The sequence below is a fragment of the Mus caroli genome, unplaced genomic scaffold, assembly GCF_978045245.1.
Source record: "Mus caroli unplaced genomic scaffold, Mus_caroli_1 scaffold_17, whole genome shotgun sequence".
Taxonomy (NCBI): domain Eukaryota; kingdom Metazoa; phylum Chordata; class Mammalia; order Rodentia; family Muridae; genus Mus; species Mus caroli.
The window spans coordinates 95,223,179-95,242,931 of NW_028227272.1; the positions used below are offsets into that span (position 1 = coordinate 95,223,179).

The 19,753-nt window shown below is 42.3% G+C and overlaps 1 protein-coding gene and 1 pseudogene across 1 annotated transcript; one reads left to right on the forward strand and one right to left on the reverse strand.

The window, feature by feature from the left end:
* The first annotated feature begins 336 nt into the window (after window positions 1-336).
* LOC147000693 (igE-binding protein-like) lies at window positions 337-1,393 on the forward strand. The gene is made up of 2 exons (XM_085832234.1): window positions 337-393; window positions 500-1,393. Exons 1-2 carry the CDS (start codon window positions 337-339, stop codon window positions 1,391-1,393), a joined length of 951 nt encoding a protein of 316 aa, XP_085688360.1.
* Window positions 1,394-17,085: 15,692 nt separating this feature from the next.
* On the reverse strand, window positions 17,086-18,305 carry LOC147000694 (uncharacterized; annotated as a pseudogene).
* Between the last annotated feature and the right edge of the window lie 1,448 nt (window positions 18,306-19,753).

Here is a 19,753-nt window from a genome sequence, read left to right on the forward strand (position 1 = left end):
GCCCTTAGTGACTTGCTGAAAGTGAAAGGAATCGGGCTGAAAAAGGAGACCCTGGAGAACTTTTTAAAAGCAGTGGATCAGGTCGCCCCTTGGTTCCCTGTATCAGGACATCTTACAGGGCCCAGTTGGGAGAAGTTAGGGAAGGACTTGAAGTTTGCAGAAGAACAGGGAGTTCTCACTAAAGGGGTGCTGCCAGTGTAGAAGCTAGTACGGAATTGTATCGAGGATAAGGAAAGATGTGAAGCAGAACTCCAAAAGGGCAATGAGGCACTGAATCAGCTGAGAGAGGAGCGATCCCAAAAGTCAGAGGCAGAAGGAAGTTCTAGTGATGGGGATATGTCTGAGGACTATCTGGTGAGCATAGCCGACAGGCTAGAGAAAGTGAAAATGAAGGTAGAACCTTTGGCGCCAGGGCCTCCGTGGCCGCCTCCGTGTGCCCCTGACAGAGCATCCAGAAAACTGGAGGGAACTGCGAGCCCAGTGCTTTCCTGTATTTCAGGATGCACAGGGAGATCATTATCACAAGCCGCTTGATTGGAAGATTGTTCAAAGATTAGCGGAAGGGGTTCGTACTTATGTTGTCAGTGCTGCTTTTGTAAGAGCACAGTTAGAGAACCTGCACCTCTACTGCATGACTCCAAGCGATTGGCAGAATCTGGCTCGTGCCTGCTTGTCACCAGGCCAATATCTAGACTGGAAGGCATTTTTCATTGAGTTTGCTGCTGAGCAAGCAGCGATCAACGCTGGCAACGGCCAGCCAGCCTGGGATCAAGACATGCTGCTGGGACAAGGGAGATTTGTAGCAGCTCAAACTAATTATCCCATCCAAGTGTTTGAGCAAATTAATAATATAGGGACTAAAGCATGGGCGTCTCTTCCGAATAGAGGAGAGGTGAGTGAGAACCTGACCAAGATTGTTCAGGGGCCCACAGAGCCCTTTGCTGACTTTGTGGCTCGTCTTGTAGAGGCAGGAGGCTGTGTTTTTGGAGACCCTGATGCTGCCATGCCTCTACTGAAGCAGCTGATTTTTGAACAGTGCACCAAAGAATGTAGGCAAGCAATTAATCCATATAAGCATAAAGGATTAGAGGTCTGGATGAAAATATGTAGAGAAATAGGAGGACCTCTTTCTAATTCTGGTCTGGCTGCCGCTGTCATACAGATGTCACAAGGAAAAGGCGGCCAGCAGAATAATAACTATTTTAAATGTGGACAACCAGGCCACATGAAACGCCAATGCCTACGATTGAGTGGTGCCAGAAACCAGCGACCAAAAGTGCCCGGGTTATGTTCTAGATGCAAAAAAGGAAATCATTGGGTCAGTAGTGTAGGTCAGTTAAAGATATTCATGGACAGCCTCTTGCTCCTGGTGGTGCCCAGTCAAAAAACTTGAAAGGGGGCCCCCGACCCCAGGGCCCTCAAATATATGGGGCAGTAGCCGAGGGATGGCCCAGTTTGAGGCCACTGATGCAATGGAGTCACCCCAGAGAGCAAGAACAGGGAGTGCAGGAGACCTCTGTTCCACCACCCGACTCGTATTAACACCCCGCATGGGACTCCAGCTGGTGGACACAGACTTTAAAGGCTCACTGCCAGCTGATATGGTGGGACTGATTTTGGGAAGGAGCTCTGTTAGCATGTAAGGATTAATAGTCCATCCAGAAGTAATTGATTCAGATTTTACAGGAAAGGTTAAGATTATGGTATCTTCCCCTAGAGGCATCGTTGCCATTCCCCCTGGTGATAGAATAGCTCAATTGCTCCTTTTGCCCAGCTGTCACTCTCAATTTCCAGCCAAAGATTCAAAACAGGGAGACAAGGGATTTGGCTCTACTGGGACCTCCAATATATTTTGCTCTCTAAATCTTGATACCTGACACCTATTGAAGCTCAGGATTGAAGGAAAAGCTATATCTGGTCTCCTAGATACTGGTGCTGATCGTAGTATCATCAGTACCAGAGATTGGCCCTCTGGTTGGCCTAAGCAACAGTCAGAACAAACACTAAGAGGACTCGGGTACACTCAGATGCCTGAAATGAGTTCCTGCTTCCTATATTGGAAGGACAAGGAAGGGCATCCTGGACAGTTTCAGCCATATGTGTTGGCTGTTCGGGTCTCTCTGTGGGGCCGTGATATGATGACTCAGATGGGCTTTGTTCTGACTAATAAAGGAGGCTACGGCAGCAAGGCCCCTGACATGATGCTGGACATGGGATATATTCCTGGAAAAGGGTTAGGGCAATTTCTGCAAGGTAGAACCTCTCCAGTGCTGGTTTGCAAAAAAGAATGATCGGGCCGGACTGAATTTTTCCTAGGGGCCACCGAGGGAGCATTACCTATTACATGGAAGACTGAGGATCCAATATGGGTTCCTCAGTGGCCACTCCCCTCAGAAAAATTAAAAGCCACGAAAGAGCTGGTACAAGAACAATTCGAGTTGGGACATATTCGGCCCTCTACATCTCCCTGGAATACTCCAATATTTGTTATAAAGAAAAATCAGGAAAATGGAGATTTTGCATGATTTGAGAGAAATAAATAAGCAAATGATCTTGATGGGGCCAGTACAGAGGGGACTGCCATTGCCTTCGTCCTTGCCCCGAAATTGGCCCATTATACTTTTAGATATTAAAGATTGTTTTTCTCTATCCCGTTGCATCCAAATGATATGGTAAGATTTGCCTTTACTGTCCCCTCCCAAAATCATGCTCAACCTGATAAAAGGTTTGAGTGGGCAGTGCTGCCACAAGGGATGGCGAACAGTTCCACTATGTGTCAACTCTATGTTGATGCAGCTCTGAAAGGAGTTCGAGAGCGATTTCCAAATGTGAAGTGTTATCACTATATGGATGATATACTTCTTGCCGCTCCCAGGGATGCCTTGCTTGATGAAGCTTATAGCTTTGTGGTAACACAGTTGAAGGAACAGAATTTAGTAGTGGCCCCAGAAAAGGTGCAAAAGGATGTTGTAGTGAATTATTTAGGAACAAAAATTACGGCAAAATATGTGTCCCCTCAAAAGATTCAGTTTCGCACAGATGGATTATGCACCCTGAATGATTTTCAAAAGTTATTGGGAGATATTCAATGGGTTCGACCCTATCTCTCTTTGACCAATAAACAATTACAGCCATTATATGATATCTTACCAGGCAATACAGATTTAAATTCTCCCAGATATCTTACTGATGCTGCCAGGAAGGCTTTGTTGTTAGTAGAACAGCATATTCAGAGTGCTGCCTTGAACCACCGAGATGAGTCCAAACAGTTTATCTTGTGTGTACTGCAAACAGAGTCGCAACCTACTGGGGTTTTATGGCAGGGAGCTCCCCTGTTATGGATACACCCAAAAATCTCCCCAGCCAAGACACTTGTTTATTATCCTGCCTCAGTAGCTCAGTTGGCTCTGATTGGTATACAGCAAAGCATGCAGTTTTTTTTGGAGTTGCATCTGAAAGTCTAATAGTACCATATAATGCTAAGCAAATTGAAGTGTTAACAGCCACGGAGGATAATTGGGCTATTTTGAGGTGTAGTTTTCATTACCCCAAGGATCCAATATTACAGTTGGTTAAAGTACATCCAGTAATCTTTCCTCGTATTACTGCTAGAGATCCATTGCCAGATGCTCCTCTTGTTTTTACAGATGGTTCTAAAACAGGACAAGGAGCCTATTTAATAACAGGATCATCCCCAGTTACCATTCAGTTTCCCCCTGCATCTCCATGAGTCATCCAATTGCAAATTGTGATTAAAGTATTTGAATTAATTTCAGGTCCCTTTAATTTGATTTCTGATAGTCAGTATGTTGTAAATATGCTGCAGTGTTTGGAGATAGTAGGCAAAATAAATTTGAGATCTACCATTGGAGAATTAGTTATTAAGTTGCAAAGAATTATTTTGAATCGGCATTCACCCTTTTTTATTCAACATATTCGTGCTCATACTGGATTGCCAGGACCCCTTGCAGAAGGGAATGATATAGTTGATAAAGCTTCCAGAAAATGCAAGACCTTTTTAATGGCCTCATCTATTGATTTGGCACGTGATTTTCATACACAATTTCATGTTAATTCAAAGACTTTGTCATCACGATTTAAAATTTCTTGAGCAGAGGCAAGAGAGATCGTGAAGGCATGCAAAACCTGTGGCCCTTTATTGCCTCAAGTCAGTGTGGGGGTTAACCCCCAGGGATTGCGCCCCCTACATTTGTGGCAAATGGATATTACCCATTTTCTTGAGTTTGGAAAGTTAAAATATATTCATGTTTCCATAGATACAGCCTCTGGCATTATTTTTGCCTCCTTACAGACAGGCAAGAAGGCACGCCAGGTCATTGCACATTGTTTTGAGGATTGGGGTGCCTGGGGACAACCTAAAGAACTAAAGACTGATAATGGACCAGCCTATACTTCAGCCTCTTTTGTTTCCTTTTGCAAGATGATGGGCGTCCGTCTGGTGCATGGGTTGCCATACAACCCTCAGGGCCAAGGCATTATTGAACGAGCCCATCGTACTTTAAAAGAATGTTTAATTAAACAAAAAGGGGGATTGCCCCTGCTGGGTCCACACCAAGAGAGAGATTAGCCATTGCCTTATTTACTTTGAATTTTTTGAATGAAGATAAACAAGGGCGTGTTGCAGCTGAGCGACACGTTAATCCTGATATTTCTCCAAAAGGCATGGTCATGTGGAAGGATGTCTTAACTGGTTGTTGGACGGGCCCTGATCCAGTGTTGGTTTGGGGGAGAGGGTCTGTTTGTGTGTTTCCCCAGGATCGCTGTGGGTCCCAGAATGGCTGACCAGAGCAATTCAAAGCAAGCAGAATGATGAGGATGTGGATATTCCTGAGGTTGGGAATGTTCCCGCTAGTGAGAACTAAAGAGCTACGTTGGGGAATTATGTCTGTGTTCCCGAAACCCATGCCATTGACGCATTCGGCGCAAGTGTTTCCTCAATTCTTTACATTTAATGCTTCGCTACAATTGCCTTTTTTACCATGGGATAGAGAGATAGCTCCAGTGCAGGAATCTATGCAGCTTCAGCTAAAGGGATTGTTGTGTTTTCAGATGATTCAAAATATTTCACAGATGAATGATTGTGTTCAGCTGTATAATCAGACCGCAGCATGGTTTGATATGCCAGTTAAGAGTTCTACTAAAGCTAATGCTACCTGGATTCGAGGGGTGTAGCCTGCCAGTATATCCAAGGGCAATGGCACTATACCCTCCCAACCTAGATGGGCCCCCTTTTGTAGGGGTGTTCATGATTCCCTTCCACCTTGGACCGGCTATCAATCTAGAAAATATTTTTCCTTTTCCCCTTATTTAGGTACAGTCCATAATAGTTCCTTTTCAGGGTATAATTGGACATATCAAAATCCAGCTCAAGTAGGAGCTAGTAATCTTCTTAATGTATGGTTGTTATGTGGGGTAAATGGTAGTCACACTGATCTTTCCCCCTTAAGCATGGTGGCGGGAGGGGTCTGGGGCAATGCAAGTTTTTATTGGAATGGTTCTAGTGTGTTTGAGTCTTCTGTATTTCAATTTGCTGGAGGGAGGAATGTTTCTTTTCAGGCTACGCCTGTTTGTATGTGGCCTCCTTTTGTGTTTATTGTTTATAATGGTAGTTATGAGAATAATGTTGTTAATTGTAGTAGTGATATTTGTTGTTATAGTATGTGCTGGAATGCATCTGAATATCATTTAGCTGTTGTTACTAGGATGCCTCGCTTCGTACCTTGGCCTGTTCAGGCTCCTTCTGCTATGACTTTGTTTAGACCTAAGAGGGATTTTTGGCATTACTGCAGCCATTGTCACTGCTATAGCAATCTCTGCCACTGCAGCCACGGCTGTGGCCATATCCCTTACAAACTGCCGCGGCTGTGAATAATTTATCCGCAGGTGTTGCTGACAGCTGTCTCCCACTTGAAAGAGTGGGCCGGAATTGGTGGAGTTGTCCTGTGTCTGATATTAATCAGCATCCTGGCCTTCTGGTGCATCTGCCACATGCAGAGTCTTCAGCACAGAGCCCAAGCCTTGATGATACAGGCTTTTGTGTCAGTGGAAACAGGACAATCTCCTCAAGTGTGGCTTGGCATGCTAGAGAAGTAGTCAATGACAGATAAGACTCCCTGGGAATGTCACCAACCTAAGACAGGGATCAAACCAACGCTGTTTGTCTCCCGATGATGGGTAAGGGGCACTGCCTCAGGGGGCAACCTAAGACAGGCATTTTCTCTGCCAATAAGTAAAGAAGGGGGAGATGTGAGGAGCGGGTGTGGCAGCAGTCCCAAGATGGCTCCCGGGACTGCAGCCAAGTCTTATGACTTGCACCTGACTTCCTCATACACCTGAAAATAAGCCACATTCATCGTGAGAACTGCACAGGTGCACCATGATGCAAGATCGGACCATATGATGTGATGATTCTGGCCAATGGACTGCTGTTATGTGGACTGGGCTGATGGGGTGTGATTGAAGGATTATATAAGGGATTGTGATTGGGGGCGGGAGAGAGAGATTCCTGGAGAGAGATTCCTGCAGAGAGAGACTCCTGCAGAGAGAGATTCCTGCAGAGAGATTCCTGCTTGCATGTTGAAAGGTTCTTGAGAAAACTGTCGGACAGGCCTCATCCGGCCGGATCAGCACCTGGGTAGCTAGAGCGCAGGGTCGGCTGACACCCGCCAGCTACCCATGACCCCCGCCACAGGATTTTGAGACTGCTGGTGAGTGGAACACAGCTTCTGCTCCAGTCCAGTCACGCAGGACCTGAGACTGCTCTGGTTGGGGAGAGAGAAATCCGGCCTACATAGGGCCACAAGCCTCTTCCGGTCAGAAAAGCACCTGGGTAGCGAGGGCGCAGGGTCGGCTGACACTCGCCAGCTACCCACAACACCCACCACAGGATCTTAAGACTTCTGGTGAGTGGAACACAGCTTCGGCTCCAAACCAATTGCGCGCGGGACCTGAGACTGCATTAGTTAGGGAAGCAGAAACCGGCCAGAGTAGGGCCACAGGCCTCATCCGGCCGGATCAGCACCTGGGTAGCTAGAGCGCAGGGTCGGCTGACACCCGCCAGCTACCCACGACCCCCGCCACAGGATTTTGAGACTGCTGGTGAGTGGAACACAGCTTCTGCTCCAGTCCAATCACGCGGGACCTGAGACTGCTCTGGTTGGGGAGAGAGAAATCCGGCCTACATAGGGCCACAAGCCTCTTCCGGTCAGAAAAGCACCTGGGTAGCGAGGGCGCAGGGTCGACTGACACTCGCCAGCTACCCACAACACCCGCCACAGGATCTTAAGACTTCTGGAGAGTGGAACACAGCTTTTGCTCCAATCCAGTTGCGCACGGGACCTGAGACTGCATTAGTTAGGGAAGCAGAAACCGGCCTGAGTAGGACCACAGGCCTCTTCCGGCTGGACCAGCACCGGGGTACTGCCAGCGACCCACGACCCCCGCCACAGGATTTTGAGACTTCTGGTGAGTGGAACACAGCTTCTGCTCCAATCTTTAAACAGTGACAACGACAACAACTAACCCCAGAGATTACCAGATGGCGAAAGGTAAACGTAATAATCTTACTAACAGAAACCAAGACCACTCACCATCATCAGAACCCAGCACTCCCACTTCGCCCAGTCCAGGGCACCCCAACACACCGGAAAAGATAGACACGGATCTAAAAGCATATCTCCTGATGATGGTAGAGGACTTCAAGAAGGACTTTAATAACACACTTAAAGAAATACAAAGGAACACTGGTAAACAGGTAGAAGACAATAAAGAGGAAGCACAAAAATTTTTTAAAGAATTGCAGGAGAACACTGCTAAAGAGTTACAAATCCTTAACGAAAAACAGGATAACCTAATCAAACAGGTAGAAGTCCTTAATGAAAAACAGGAAAACACATCCAAACAGATGATGGAAATGAACAAAACCATACTAGACCTAAAAAGGGAAGTAGACACAATAAAGAAAACCCAAAATGAGGCAACACTGGAGATAGAAACGCTAGGAAAGAAATCTGGAACCATAGATACGAGCATCAGCAACAGAATACAAGAGATGGAAGAGAGAATCTCAGGTGCAGAAGATTCCATAGAGAACATCGGCACAACAATCAAGGAAAATGTAAAATGCAAAAAGATCCTAACTCAAAACATCCAAGAATTACAGGACACAATGAGAAGACCAAACCTACGGATAATAGGAGTGGATGAGAATGAAGATTTTCAACTCAAAGGACAGCAAACATCTTCAACAAATTTATAGAAGAAAACTTCCCAAATCTAAAGAAAGAGATGCCCATGAACATACAAGAAGCCTATAGAACTCCAAATAGACTGGACCAGAAAAGAAATACCTCCCGACACATAATAATCAGAACAATAAATGCTCTAAATAAAGATAGAATACTAAAAGCAGTAAGAGAAAAAGGCCAAGTAACATATAAAGGCAAGCCTATCAGAATTACACCAGATTTTTCACCAGAGACTATGAAAGCCAGAAGATCCTGGACGGATGTTATACAGACACTAAAAGAACACAAATTCCAGCCCAGGCTACTATACCCAGCCAAACTCTCAATTAATATAGATGGAGAAACCAAAGTATTCCACGACAAAACCAAATTCACACATTATCTCTCCACGAATCCAGCCCTTCAAAGGATAATAACAGAAAAAAACCAATACAAGGACAGGAACCACGCCCTAGAAACAACAAGAAGGTAATCCCTCAACAAACCTAAAAGAAGACAGCCACAAGAACAGAATGCCAACTTTAACAACAAAAATAACAGGAAACAACAATTACTTTTCCTTAATATCTCTTAATATCAATGGACTCAAATCCCGAATAAAAAGACATAGACTAACAAAATGGCTACACAAACAAGACCCAACATTTTGCTGCTTACAGGAAACTCATCTCAGAGAAAAAGATAGACACTACCTCAGAATGAAAGGCTGGAAAACAATTTTCCAAGCAAATGGTATGAAGAAACAAGCTGGAGTAGCCATTCTAATATCTGATAAGATTGACTTCCAACCCAAAGTCATTAAAAAAGACAGGGAGGGACACTTCATACTCATCAAAGGTAAAATCCTCCAAGAGGAACTATCAATCCTGAATATCTATGCTCCAAATACAAAGGCAGCCACATTCATTAAAGAAACTTTAGTAAATCTCAAAGCACACATTGCACCTCATACAATAATAGTGGGAGACTTCAACACACCACTTTCACCAATGGACAGATCATGGAAACAGAAACTAAACAGGGACACAGAGAAACTAAGAGAAATTATGAATCAAATGGATCTGGCAGATATCTACAGAACATTCTATCCTAAAACAAAAGGATATACCTTCTTCTCAGCACCTCATGGTACCTTCTCCAAAATTGACCACATAATTGGTCACAAAACAGGCCTCAACAGATACAAAAATATTGAAATTGTCCCATGCATCCTATCAGATCACCATGGACTAAGGCTGATCTTCAATAACAAAATAATTAATAGAAACCCAACCTTCACGTGGAAACTGAACAACACTCTTCTCAATGATACCTTGGTCAAGGAAGGAATAAAGAAAGAAATTAAGGACTTTTTAGAGTTCAATGAAAATGAAGCCACAACATACCCAAACTTATGGGACGCAATGAAAGCATTTCTAAGAGGAAAACTCATAGCTCTGAGTGCCTCCAAAAGGAAACTAGAGAGAGCACACATTAGCAGCTTGACAACATACCTAAAAGCACTAGAACAAAAGGAAGCAAATTCACCCAAGAGGAGTAGACTGCAGGAAATAATCAAACTCAGGGGCGAAATCAACCAAGTGGAAACAAGAAAAACTATTCAAAGAATCAACCAATCAAGGAGCTGGTTCTTTGAGAAAATCAACAAAATAGATAAACCCTTAGCCAGACTCACTAGAGGGCACAGGGAAAGCATCCTAATTAACAAAATCAGAAATGAAAAAGGAGACATAACAACAGATCCTGAAGACATCCAAAACACCATCAGATCCTTCTACCAAAGGCTATACTCAACAAAACTGGAGAACCTGGATGAAATGGAGAAGTTCCTAGACAGATACCAGGTACCAAAGTTGAATCAAGATCAGGTTAATGATCTAAACAGCCCTATATCCCCCAAAGAAATAGAAGCAGTCATTAATAGTCTCCCAACTAAAAAAAGCCCAGGACCAGATGGGTTTAGTGCAGAGTTCTATCAGACCTTCAAAGAAGATCTAATCCCAGTTCTTCACAAACTATTCCACAAAATAGAAACAGAAGGTACTCTACCCAACTCATTCTATGAAGCCACAATTACTCTGATACCTAAACCACAAAAAGACCCAACAAAGATAGAAAACTTCAGACCAATATCCCTTATGAATATTGATGCAAAAATCCTCAATAAAGTTCTTGCTAACCGAATCCAAGAACACATCAAAACAATCATCCATCCTGACCAAGTAGGTTTCATCCCAGGGATGCAGGGATGGTTCAATATACGGAAATCCATCAACGTAATCCAGTATATAAACAAACTCAAAGACAAAAACCACATGGTCATCTCGTTAGATGCAGAAAAAGCATTTGACAAGATCCAACACCCATTCATGATAAAAGTCTTGGAAAGATCAGGAATTCAAGGCCCATACCTAAACATGATAAAAGCAATCTACAGCAAACCAGTAGCCAACATCAAAGTAAATGGTCAGAAGCTTGAAGCAATCCCTCTAAAATCAGGGACTAGACAAGGCTGTCCACTTTCTCCATACCTATTCAACATTGTACTTGAAGTCCTAGCCAGAGCAATTCGACAACAAAAGGAGATCAAAGGGATACAAATTGGAAAAGATGAAGTCAAAATATCACTCTTTGCAGATGATATGATAGTATATATAAGTGACCCTAAAAATTCCACCAGAGAACTCCTAAGCCTGATAAACAGCTTTGGTGAAGTAGCTGGATATAAAATTAACTCAAACAAATCAATGGCCTTTCTCTACACAAAGAATAAACAGGCTGAGAAAGAAATTAGGGAAACAACACCCTTCTCAATAGTCACAAATAATATTAAATATCTTGGTGTGACTCTAACTAAGGAAGTGAAAGATCTGTATAATAAGAACTTCAAGTCTCTGAAGAAAGAAATTATAGAAGATCTCAGAAGATGGAAAGATCTCCCATGCTCATGGATTGGCAGGATCAACATTGTAAAAATGGCTATCTTGCCAAAAGCAATCTACAGATTCAATGCAATCCCCATCAAAATTCCAAATCAATTCTTCAACGAATTAGAAAGTGCAATCTGCAAGTTCATCTGGAATAACAAAAAACCTAGGATAGCAAAAACTCTTCTCAAGGATAAAAGAACGTCTGGTGGAATCACCATGCCAGACCTAAAGCTCTACTACAGAGCAATTGTGATAAAAACTGCATGGTACTGGTATAGTGACAGACAAATAGACCAATGGAATAGAATTGAAGACCCAGAAATGAACCCACACACCTACGGTCACTTGATCTTCGACAAGGGAGCTAAAAATATCCAGTGGAAGAAAGACAGCATTTTCAACAAATGGTGCTGGCACAACTGGTTGTTAACATGTAGAAGAATGCGAATCGATCCATTCCTATCTCCTTGTACTAAGGTCAAGTCTAAGTGGATCAAGGAACTTCACATAAAACCAGAGACACTGAAACTTATAGAGGAGAAAGTGGGGAAAAGCCTTGAAGATATGGGCACAGGGGAAAAATTCCTGAATAGAACAGTAATGGCTTGTGCTGTAAGATCGAGAATTGACAAGTGGGACCTCATGAAACTACAAAGCTTCTGCAAGGCTAAAGACACCATCAATAAGACAAAAAAACCACCAACAGATTGGGAAAGGATCTTCACCTACCCTAAATCAGATAAGGGACTAATATCCAATATATATAAAGAACTCAAGAAGGTGGACTCCAGAAAGTCAAATAACCCCATTAAAAATGGGGCTCAGAACTGAACAAAGAATTCTCACCTGAGGAATACCGAATGGCAGAGAAACACCTGAAAAAATGTTCAACATCCTTAATCATCAGGGAAATGCAAATCAAAACAACCCTGAGATTCCACCTCACACCAATCAGAATGGCTAAGATCAAAAATTCAGGTGACAGCAGATGCTGGCGAGGATGTGGAGAAAGAGGAACGCTCCTCCATTGTTGGTGGGATTGCAAGCTTGTACAACCACTCTGGAAATCAGTCTGGCGGTTCCTCAGAAAATTGGACATAGTACTACCGGAGGATCCAGCAATACCTCTCCTGGGCATATATCCAGAAGATGTCCCAACCGGTAAAAAGGACACATGCTCCACTATGTTCATAGCAGCCCTATTTATAATAGCCAGAAGCTGGAAAGAACCCAGATGTCCCTCAACAGAGGAATGGATACAGAAATTATGGTACATTTACACAATGGAGTACTACTCAGCTATTAAAAAGAATGAATTTATGAAATTCCTAGCCAAATGGATGGACCTGGAGGGCATCATCTTGAGTGAAGTAACACAATCACAAAAGAACTCACACAATATGTATTCACTGATAAGTGGATATTAGCCCAAAACTTAGGATACCCAAGATATAAGATACAATTTGCTAAACGCATGAAACTCAAGAAGAATGAAGACCAAAGTGTGGACACTGTGCACCTTCTTAGAATTGGGAACAAAACACCCAGGGAAGGAGTTACAGAGACAAAGTTCGTAACTGTGATGAAAGGATGGACCATTTAAAGACTGCTGTATCCAGGGATCCATCCCATAATCAGCTTCTAAACGCTGACACCATTGCATACACTAGCAAGATTTTGCTGAAAGGACCCAAATATAGCTGTCTCTTGTGAGACGATGCCGGGGCCTAGCAAACACAGGAGTGAATGTTCACAGTCAGCTATTGGATGTATCACAGGGCTCCCAATGGAGAAGCTAGAGAAAGTACCCAAGGAGCTAAAGGGATCTGCAACCCTATTGTTGGAACAACATGATGTACTAACCAGAACCCCGGAGCTCTTGTCTCTAGCTGCATATGTATCGAAAGATGACCTAGTCGGCCATCAATGGAAAGAGAGGCCCATTGGACTTGCAAACTTTATATGCCCCAATATAGGGGAATGCCAGGGCCAAAAGAATGGGAATGGGTGGGTAGGGAAGTGGGGGGCGCTATGGGGGACTTTTGGGATAACATTGGAAATGTAATTGAGGAAAATATGTAATAAAAATATTAAAAATTAAAAAAAATAAAATAAAAAAAGAAAAAAAAAAAAAGAAAACTGTCAGAGACAGAAGCGACACACCACCAATGCCTGGCTAAAATTAAAGGTTTAAGTATCAGTGTTAAAAACTGAGTTTGCCCACTCTGAGGTTTGAATTCATGACCTTCAAATTATGAGACTGACACAATGCCTACTACACTAAGGATGCACCCATAGTAATTTTTAATGTTAATTAAGTATACTATAGGTCATACTTCATAAATATGAATTACTTAATGAGGTGATGAACACTAGGACATGTTGGAAGTGACCAGGAATTCTGGGGTTGTTGGCTCCCGCATGAAAAAACTCCAATGTGAGGGAAGGGTGATGGTGGTACTTTCCATCAGCTAACTACTACTCACTCTATCAAGCTGTCAGTTCTTATGCCTGTCAATATGCCTGCACTGGCTATTTCTCACCTCATAATTTCCTAACACTAAGCATCCTTGAGCTGAGTCACAGAGCCCCCACACTGCTGTGCTAGAAGTGTGGTAGTTGCTTGCCTAGTGAAACCTTTTCTCTTATTCTTTCAGCCACATCCTTTAAATCTCATCTTCTAAGAAAAGACTTATGCATTTGATTCTTCTGATGTCACACAGGTACAGATAGAAAGGAGGAAGGGCACTGGTGGCTGCCAGTAGAGAACAGGCCCATTATTGATGGTAGGAGTGGTGTGGGGCCTGGTCATTTCTGTTCCTCGTGAGGATGCTATTTTAAAGAAAACTGTTCTTCATGACTGATGCAGAATTTTATATATAAGACACAGACCAGCAGCCATGTATCAGTGACATGTGATGACATACCTTTACACATAAGCATAGGGGAGTTCACAGATTGTGGATGTGGTAGAGATTGGTGGTAGGTAGTAGGTGTGAGAATCACAGTCTCTTTTTTTCACCAGGATCTCTATTTCTGTTTTTCTTCCACAGTACTGAAAGATTCATTCCCACTGTTTTATTTCCTCTTTGTTACACTTTGGGTTTTTTTTTTTTTCTGTTAAACTCGTCGAATAATGTACAGCATTCCTAGAGAATTGTATTTTCTAGTGTTACCTTGCGTCCAGGACACCTTAAGTAGAACACAGTGGAAGACAGCATTGAGATGATGATGAAAGACTAACTCTAAGAAAGGTGTTGTATAAAGTAAATCTCCTTTAATCAAATGTTCATGTGTGGTGCTTATTTTATTAGAAAAAAAATGTATAAGAACTTTATAACTAATTTAATTTAATGGTTATATCATATATATAAATACATTTTAAAAATAAAAGATTTAAAATAAAAATTAAATGTAAAAAAGTTTTCACAGTCTTTAATTTTAAAAGAAATATTGTTTTGGGTGAGTATTTCAAGCACATTTTCAGTAGTTTATTACAATGTGATCAGCACTCTAGCTGGAAGATAGGATTTTAAAACTTGCTCATTTACATGTATTTTGCATGATGGTCCTCCCAGACAAAAGGGAATACTATGATCTGTACTTTAGATTAGGTGCTAATAAACCATCTAGGTAACATACCATCTTCTTCACATAACCTTTTGCTATCTCAAATAAATTTCACCTACCTTCTTAGGAAGGGAAGACAAGAATTCTCCCCTTTTTGGGCAAGGGTTTTGCATTTTTATTTATCTTTTATTATTATTAAAGATTTATTCCTTTATTCTGTTCAGTGTTCTGCCTGCACGCCAGAAGAGGGCACCAAGATCAAGTTACAAATACTTGTGAGCCACCATGTGCTTTCTGGGAATTGAATTCAGGACCTCTGGAAGAACAGTCAGTCCATTCAAACTCTAAGCCATCTCTCCAGTGCATTTTTATTCTTAAGATAATTTCCCAGTATCACCATATCCATAATTTAGTTAATTACATAAATTTAACTTTCTGAGCATGAACAAATTTGACATAGATCAAGATGACTAGAAGGAAGAAGTAAGCATTGCACTTGACAACAGTTTTCAATAGCAGACTCTGTTAACTGTAATGTGTGCATCTGAAAGCTGCTCTCTTAATTTGCTGATACAAAATTAATTGCTGAGCACACTCCAGAGAAATAACACTTTTTAATTTAATGTTTGCTAGTACAAATTGTATGAAATAACACATTGAATGGATAGTTTCACTGTATAATGTACTTCCTGGGAGGTAGATGATCAATAAGTAATAGTGAGCAGCCACAACAATGTAGTGGAGTTAAACTACACTCAATGTGTGTAGAATTGTGTAGACCCAGCACAGAACACAGGCAAATCCTCCTTACACTTTAAATCAGTTTAGATGTTTTACATATTCAGTACAATGTTGATTCTAAAAAACCACATTGAATAATTAGGAAATCTTGATCTCTGCATGCTCATTCAAGACCAGAATTAATTACAAGCTCATCAGGAAACATTGACAAGGAGAATCAGTGCAAGACCTCAGTGACCAATCATAGTTCATGCTTTGCATGATGTAGATGAACTCAGGAAGGAAACCTTTAAGGAAAATCCACAAGATGTTCCTTTCCCTGCCGATCAGTAACATAGCCAAATGCACTCTGGGCACTGTGTGTTCTTTCTATGAGCCTTCCAAATTCTGAAGAAACTTGGAATTAAACGTTTCAAAAACAAACATTTACATAACAGGGATATTTCTGGAATTGCTTCAATGTGTCAGCAGTAGATCCCATGTTCTGATGCCCTTTGGACATGGATGATGGTCTAGAAAGACTACCATGTTAAAGAAAATCATCACTACTCTATCCAATATGTGTTTGGGTTTAAATAAACAGTAGTGTTTAAATAAAATAAACTCTATCTGAAGCTAGATGGAAGCACCTTGGAACCCTCTCATACACCTCCTACCACAATGAGGTTGGTTGTCTCAGGCAGAGGATCAATGAATCTGTTAGGGCATCTCCTGGAGTCCTTGTCTGCCTTGAGAAGGCCTTTCCTCTGCTTTAAGCTCTAGTCCCTCTTGGTCATTTGGAGCCTCTTATTGTCTCAAGTCAAACAGGCAGCTTTATAATTATGCCTAAGCTGACTTCATATCTCTACAGTAGTGGGCTTCCAAGAGCTAACAGAAGTGGAGGCATGACTGTACTCTCTGAGTTTATTCCTCAATATTGCCATCACCTTAGCAATTTTCCAAAGATTAGACAGTTATTTTCTAGCTCAGGGTTCCACATCCATGGATTTCTGCTTGAAAAACATGGGCATGCTATATGCAACTATAATCTCAGCCTTCAAGAGGTAGAGTTAGGAGGATTTTTAATTCAAGACTACTCTGGAATACATATGAGATTCTACCTTAATACATCACTGTCCTCCTGGGGAAGAAAAAAGAAATGGCAAGGAAAGGGAGATATAGAAATATATAGATGAGGAAAAATTTAAGGAGAGAAGAGGAGATGGAAGAGACTATTTAAAACATGTTATGTTTGTAATCAAACATGCAGAGAACTATCTGCTTGTCAGTTTCTCTCCAGTGTGGTATCTTTTATGCTGTTTGTCTTAATTTTGGGTTTTATTGCTGTGAAAAGAAACCATGACCAAGGCAACTCTTATAAAGAACATTTAATTGGGAGAAGTGTTTAGATGCAGACGTTCACTCTATCATCATCAAGGCTGAAAAAATGTCAGTGTCTAAGGAGACATGGTGCTGGAGGAGATGGGAATTTGACCCCTTGATCAGAAGGCAGCCAGAAGACTCTTCTGCCCTGGGTGGAGCTTAATTCGGATCTCAGAGTCCAACCCCACAGTGACATACTTTCTCAATTGTCACATCTACTCCAGAAAGGCCACACTTCCTAATACAGCCACTTGCCATGGGCCAAGTATATTCACACTTTTCAATAACACTGTAAAGGCTTTACCACTTTGGTTATATCCATAGGGTTACTCTTTAGTACATGTTCTTTGATGTAGTTGAAGGTGACTTGATTATGAATAGGCTTTACCACATTGTCTACATTTATAATCTTTCTTTCCAGTATGAATTCTTTCATGTTTCCCATGTGAAACATGAGAAACAAAGGATTTACTACATTGCTTACATTCAGAGGGTTTCTCTCCAGTATGTGTAGTTTTATGTACTTTGAAATAATTTTGATATGCAAAGGTTTTGACACATTTATTACATTCATAGGGCTTCTCTCCAGTATGTGCTCTTTTTTGTACTTGGAAAGTTCTATGATAGGCAAAGCCTTTACCACACTGATTACATGTGTAAGGTTTCTCTCCAGTATGACTTCTTTCATGTATTTGAAGTTGATTATGAGAAGCAAAGGATTTACTACATTGCTTACATTCATATGGTTTTTCTACAGTATGTATTCTTTCATGTCTTTGAAGAGCATCATGACATACAAAGGCTTTACAACATTGATTATATTCATAGGGCTTCTCTCCGGTAAGAATTCTTTTATGTACTTTAAAATGACTTTGTTGTGCAAAGGCTTTGCCACATTGATCACATTTGTAAAGTTTCTCTCCAGTATGTGTTCTTTTATGCATTTTTTTTCCGAGACAGGGTTTCTCTGTATAGCCTTGGCTATCCTGGAACTCACTTTGTAGACCAGGCTGGCCTCAAACTCAGAAATCCGCCTGCCTCTGCCTCCCAAGTGCTGGGATTAACGGAGTGCGCCACCATGCTCGGCTTTTTTATGCATTTTGGGATGATCTTGTCCTGGAAAGGCTTTAACACATTGATTACATTTGCAAGGTTTCTCTCCACTATGAGTTCTTTGATGCCTTTGAAGGTGAAATTGAGAGTCAAAGAATTTACTACATTGCTTACATTCATAGGGTTTCTCTCCAGTATGTGTTCTTTTATGTACTTGCATAGAAGTATGATATGCAAAGGCTTTACCACATTGACTGCATTTGTAAGGTTTCTCTCCAGTATGTGTTCTTTTAAGTACTTGAAGAGTATGATGAGATTTAAAGGCTTTACCACATTGATTACATTTGTAAGGTTTCTCTCCAGTATGAATTTTTCATGTTTTCTAAGTATATCATGGAAGGCAAAGGATTTACTACATTGCTTACATTAGGGTTAGGGTTAGGGTTAGGGTTAGGGTTAGGGGGTTAGGGAAAGGGTTAGGGTTAGGGGGTTAGGGGGTTAGGGTTAGGGTGTTAGGGAAAGGGTTAGGGTTAGGGTTAGGGTTAGGGTTAGGGTGTTAGGGAAAGGGTTAGGGTTAGGGTTAGGGTTAGGGTTAGGGTTAGGGTTAGGGTTAGGGTTAGGGTTAGGGTTTAGGGTTAGGGTTAGGGTTAGGGTTAGGGTTAGGGTTAGGGTTAGGGTTAGGGTTAGGGGGGGTTAGGGTTAGGGTTAGGGTTAGGGTTAGGGTTAGGGTTAGGGTTAGGGTTAGGGTTAGGGTTAGGGTTAGGGTTAGGGTTAGGGTTAGGGTTAGGGTTTAGGGTTAGGGTTAGGGTTAGGTTAGGGTTAGGGTTAGGGTTAGGGTTAGGGTTAGGGTTAGGGTTAGGGTTAGGGTTAGGGTTAGGGTTAGGGTTAGGGTTAGGGTTAGGGTTAGGGTTAGGGTTAGGGTTAGGGTTAGGGTTAGGGTTAGGGTTAGGGTTAGGGTTAGGGTTAGGGTTAGGGTTAGGGTTAGGGTTAGGGTTAGGGTTAGGGTTAGGGTTAGGGTTAGGGTTAGGGTTAGGGTTAGGGTTAGGGTTAGGGTTAGGGTTAGGGTTAGGGTTAGGGTTAGGGTTAGGGTTAGGGTTAGGGTTAGGGTTAGGGTTAGGGTTAGGGTTAGGGTTAGGGTTAGGGTTAGGGTTAGGGTTAGGGTTAGGGTTAGGGTTAGGGTTAGGGTTAGGGTTAGGGTTAGGGTTAGGGTTAGGGTTAGGGTTAGGGTTAGGGTTAGGGTTAGGGTTAGGGTTAGGGTTAGGGTTAGGGTTAGGGTTAGGGTTAGGGTTAGGGTTAGGGTTAGGGTTAGGGTTAGGGTTAGGGTTAGGGTTAGGGTTAGGGTTAGGGTTAGGGTTAGGGTTAGGGTTAGGGTTAGGGTTAGGGTTAGGGTTAGGGTTAGGGTTAGGGTTAGGGTTAGGGTTAGGGTTAGGGTTAGGGTTAGGGTTAGGGTTAGGGTTAGGGTTAGGGTTAGGGTTAGGGTTAGGGTTAGGGTTAGGGTTAGGGTTAGGGTTAGGGTTAGGGTTAGGGTTAGGGTTAGGGTTAGGGTTAGGGTTAGGGTTAGGGTTAGGGTTAGGGTTAGGGTTAGGGTTAGGGTTAGGGTTAGGGTTAGGGTTAGGGTTAGGGTTAGGGTTAGGGTTAGGGTTAGGGTTAGGGTTAGGGTTAGGGTTAGGGTTAGGGTTAGGGTTAGGGTTAGGGTTAGGGTTAGGGTTAGGGTTAGGGTTAGGGTTAGGGTTAGGGTTAGGGTTAGGGTTAGGGTTAGGGTTAGGGTTAGGGTTAGGGTTAGGGTTAGGGTTAGGGTTAGGGTTAGGGTTAGGGTTAGGGTTAGGGTTA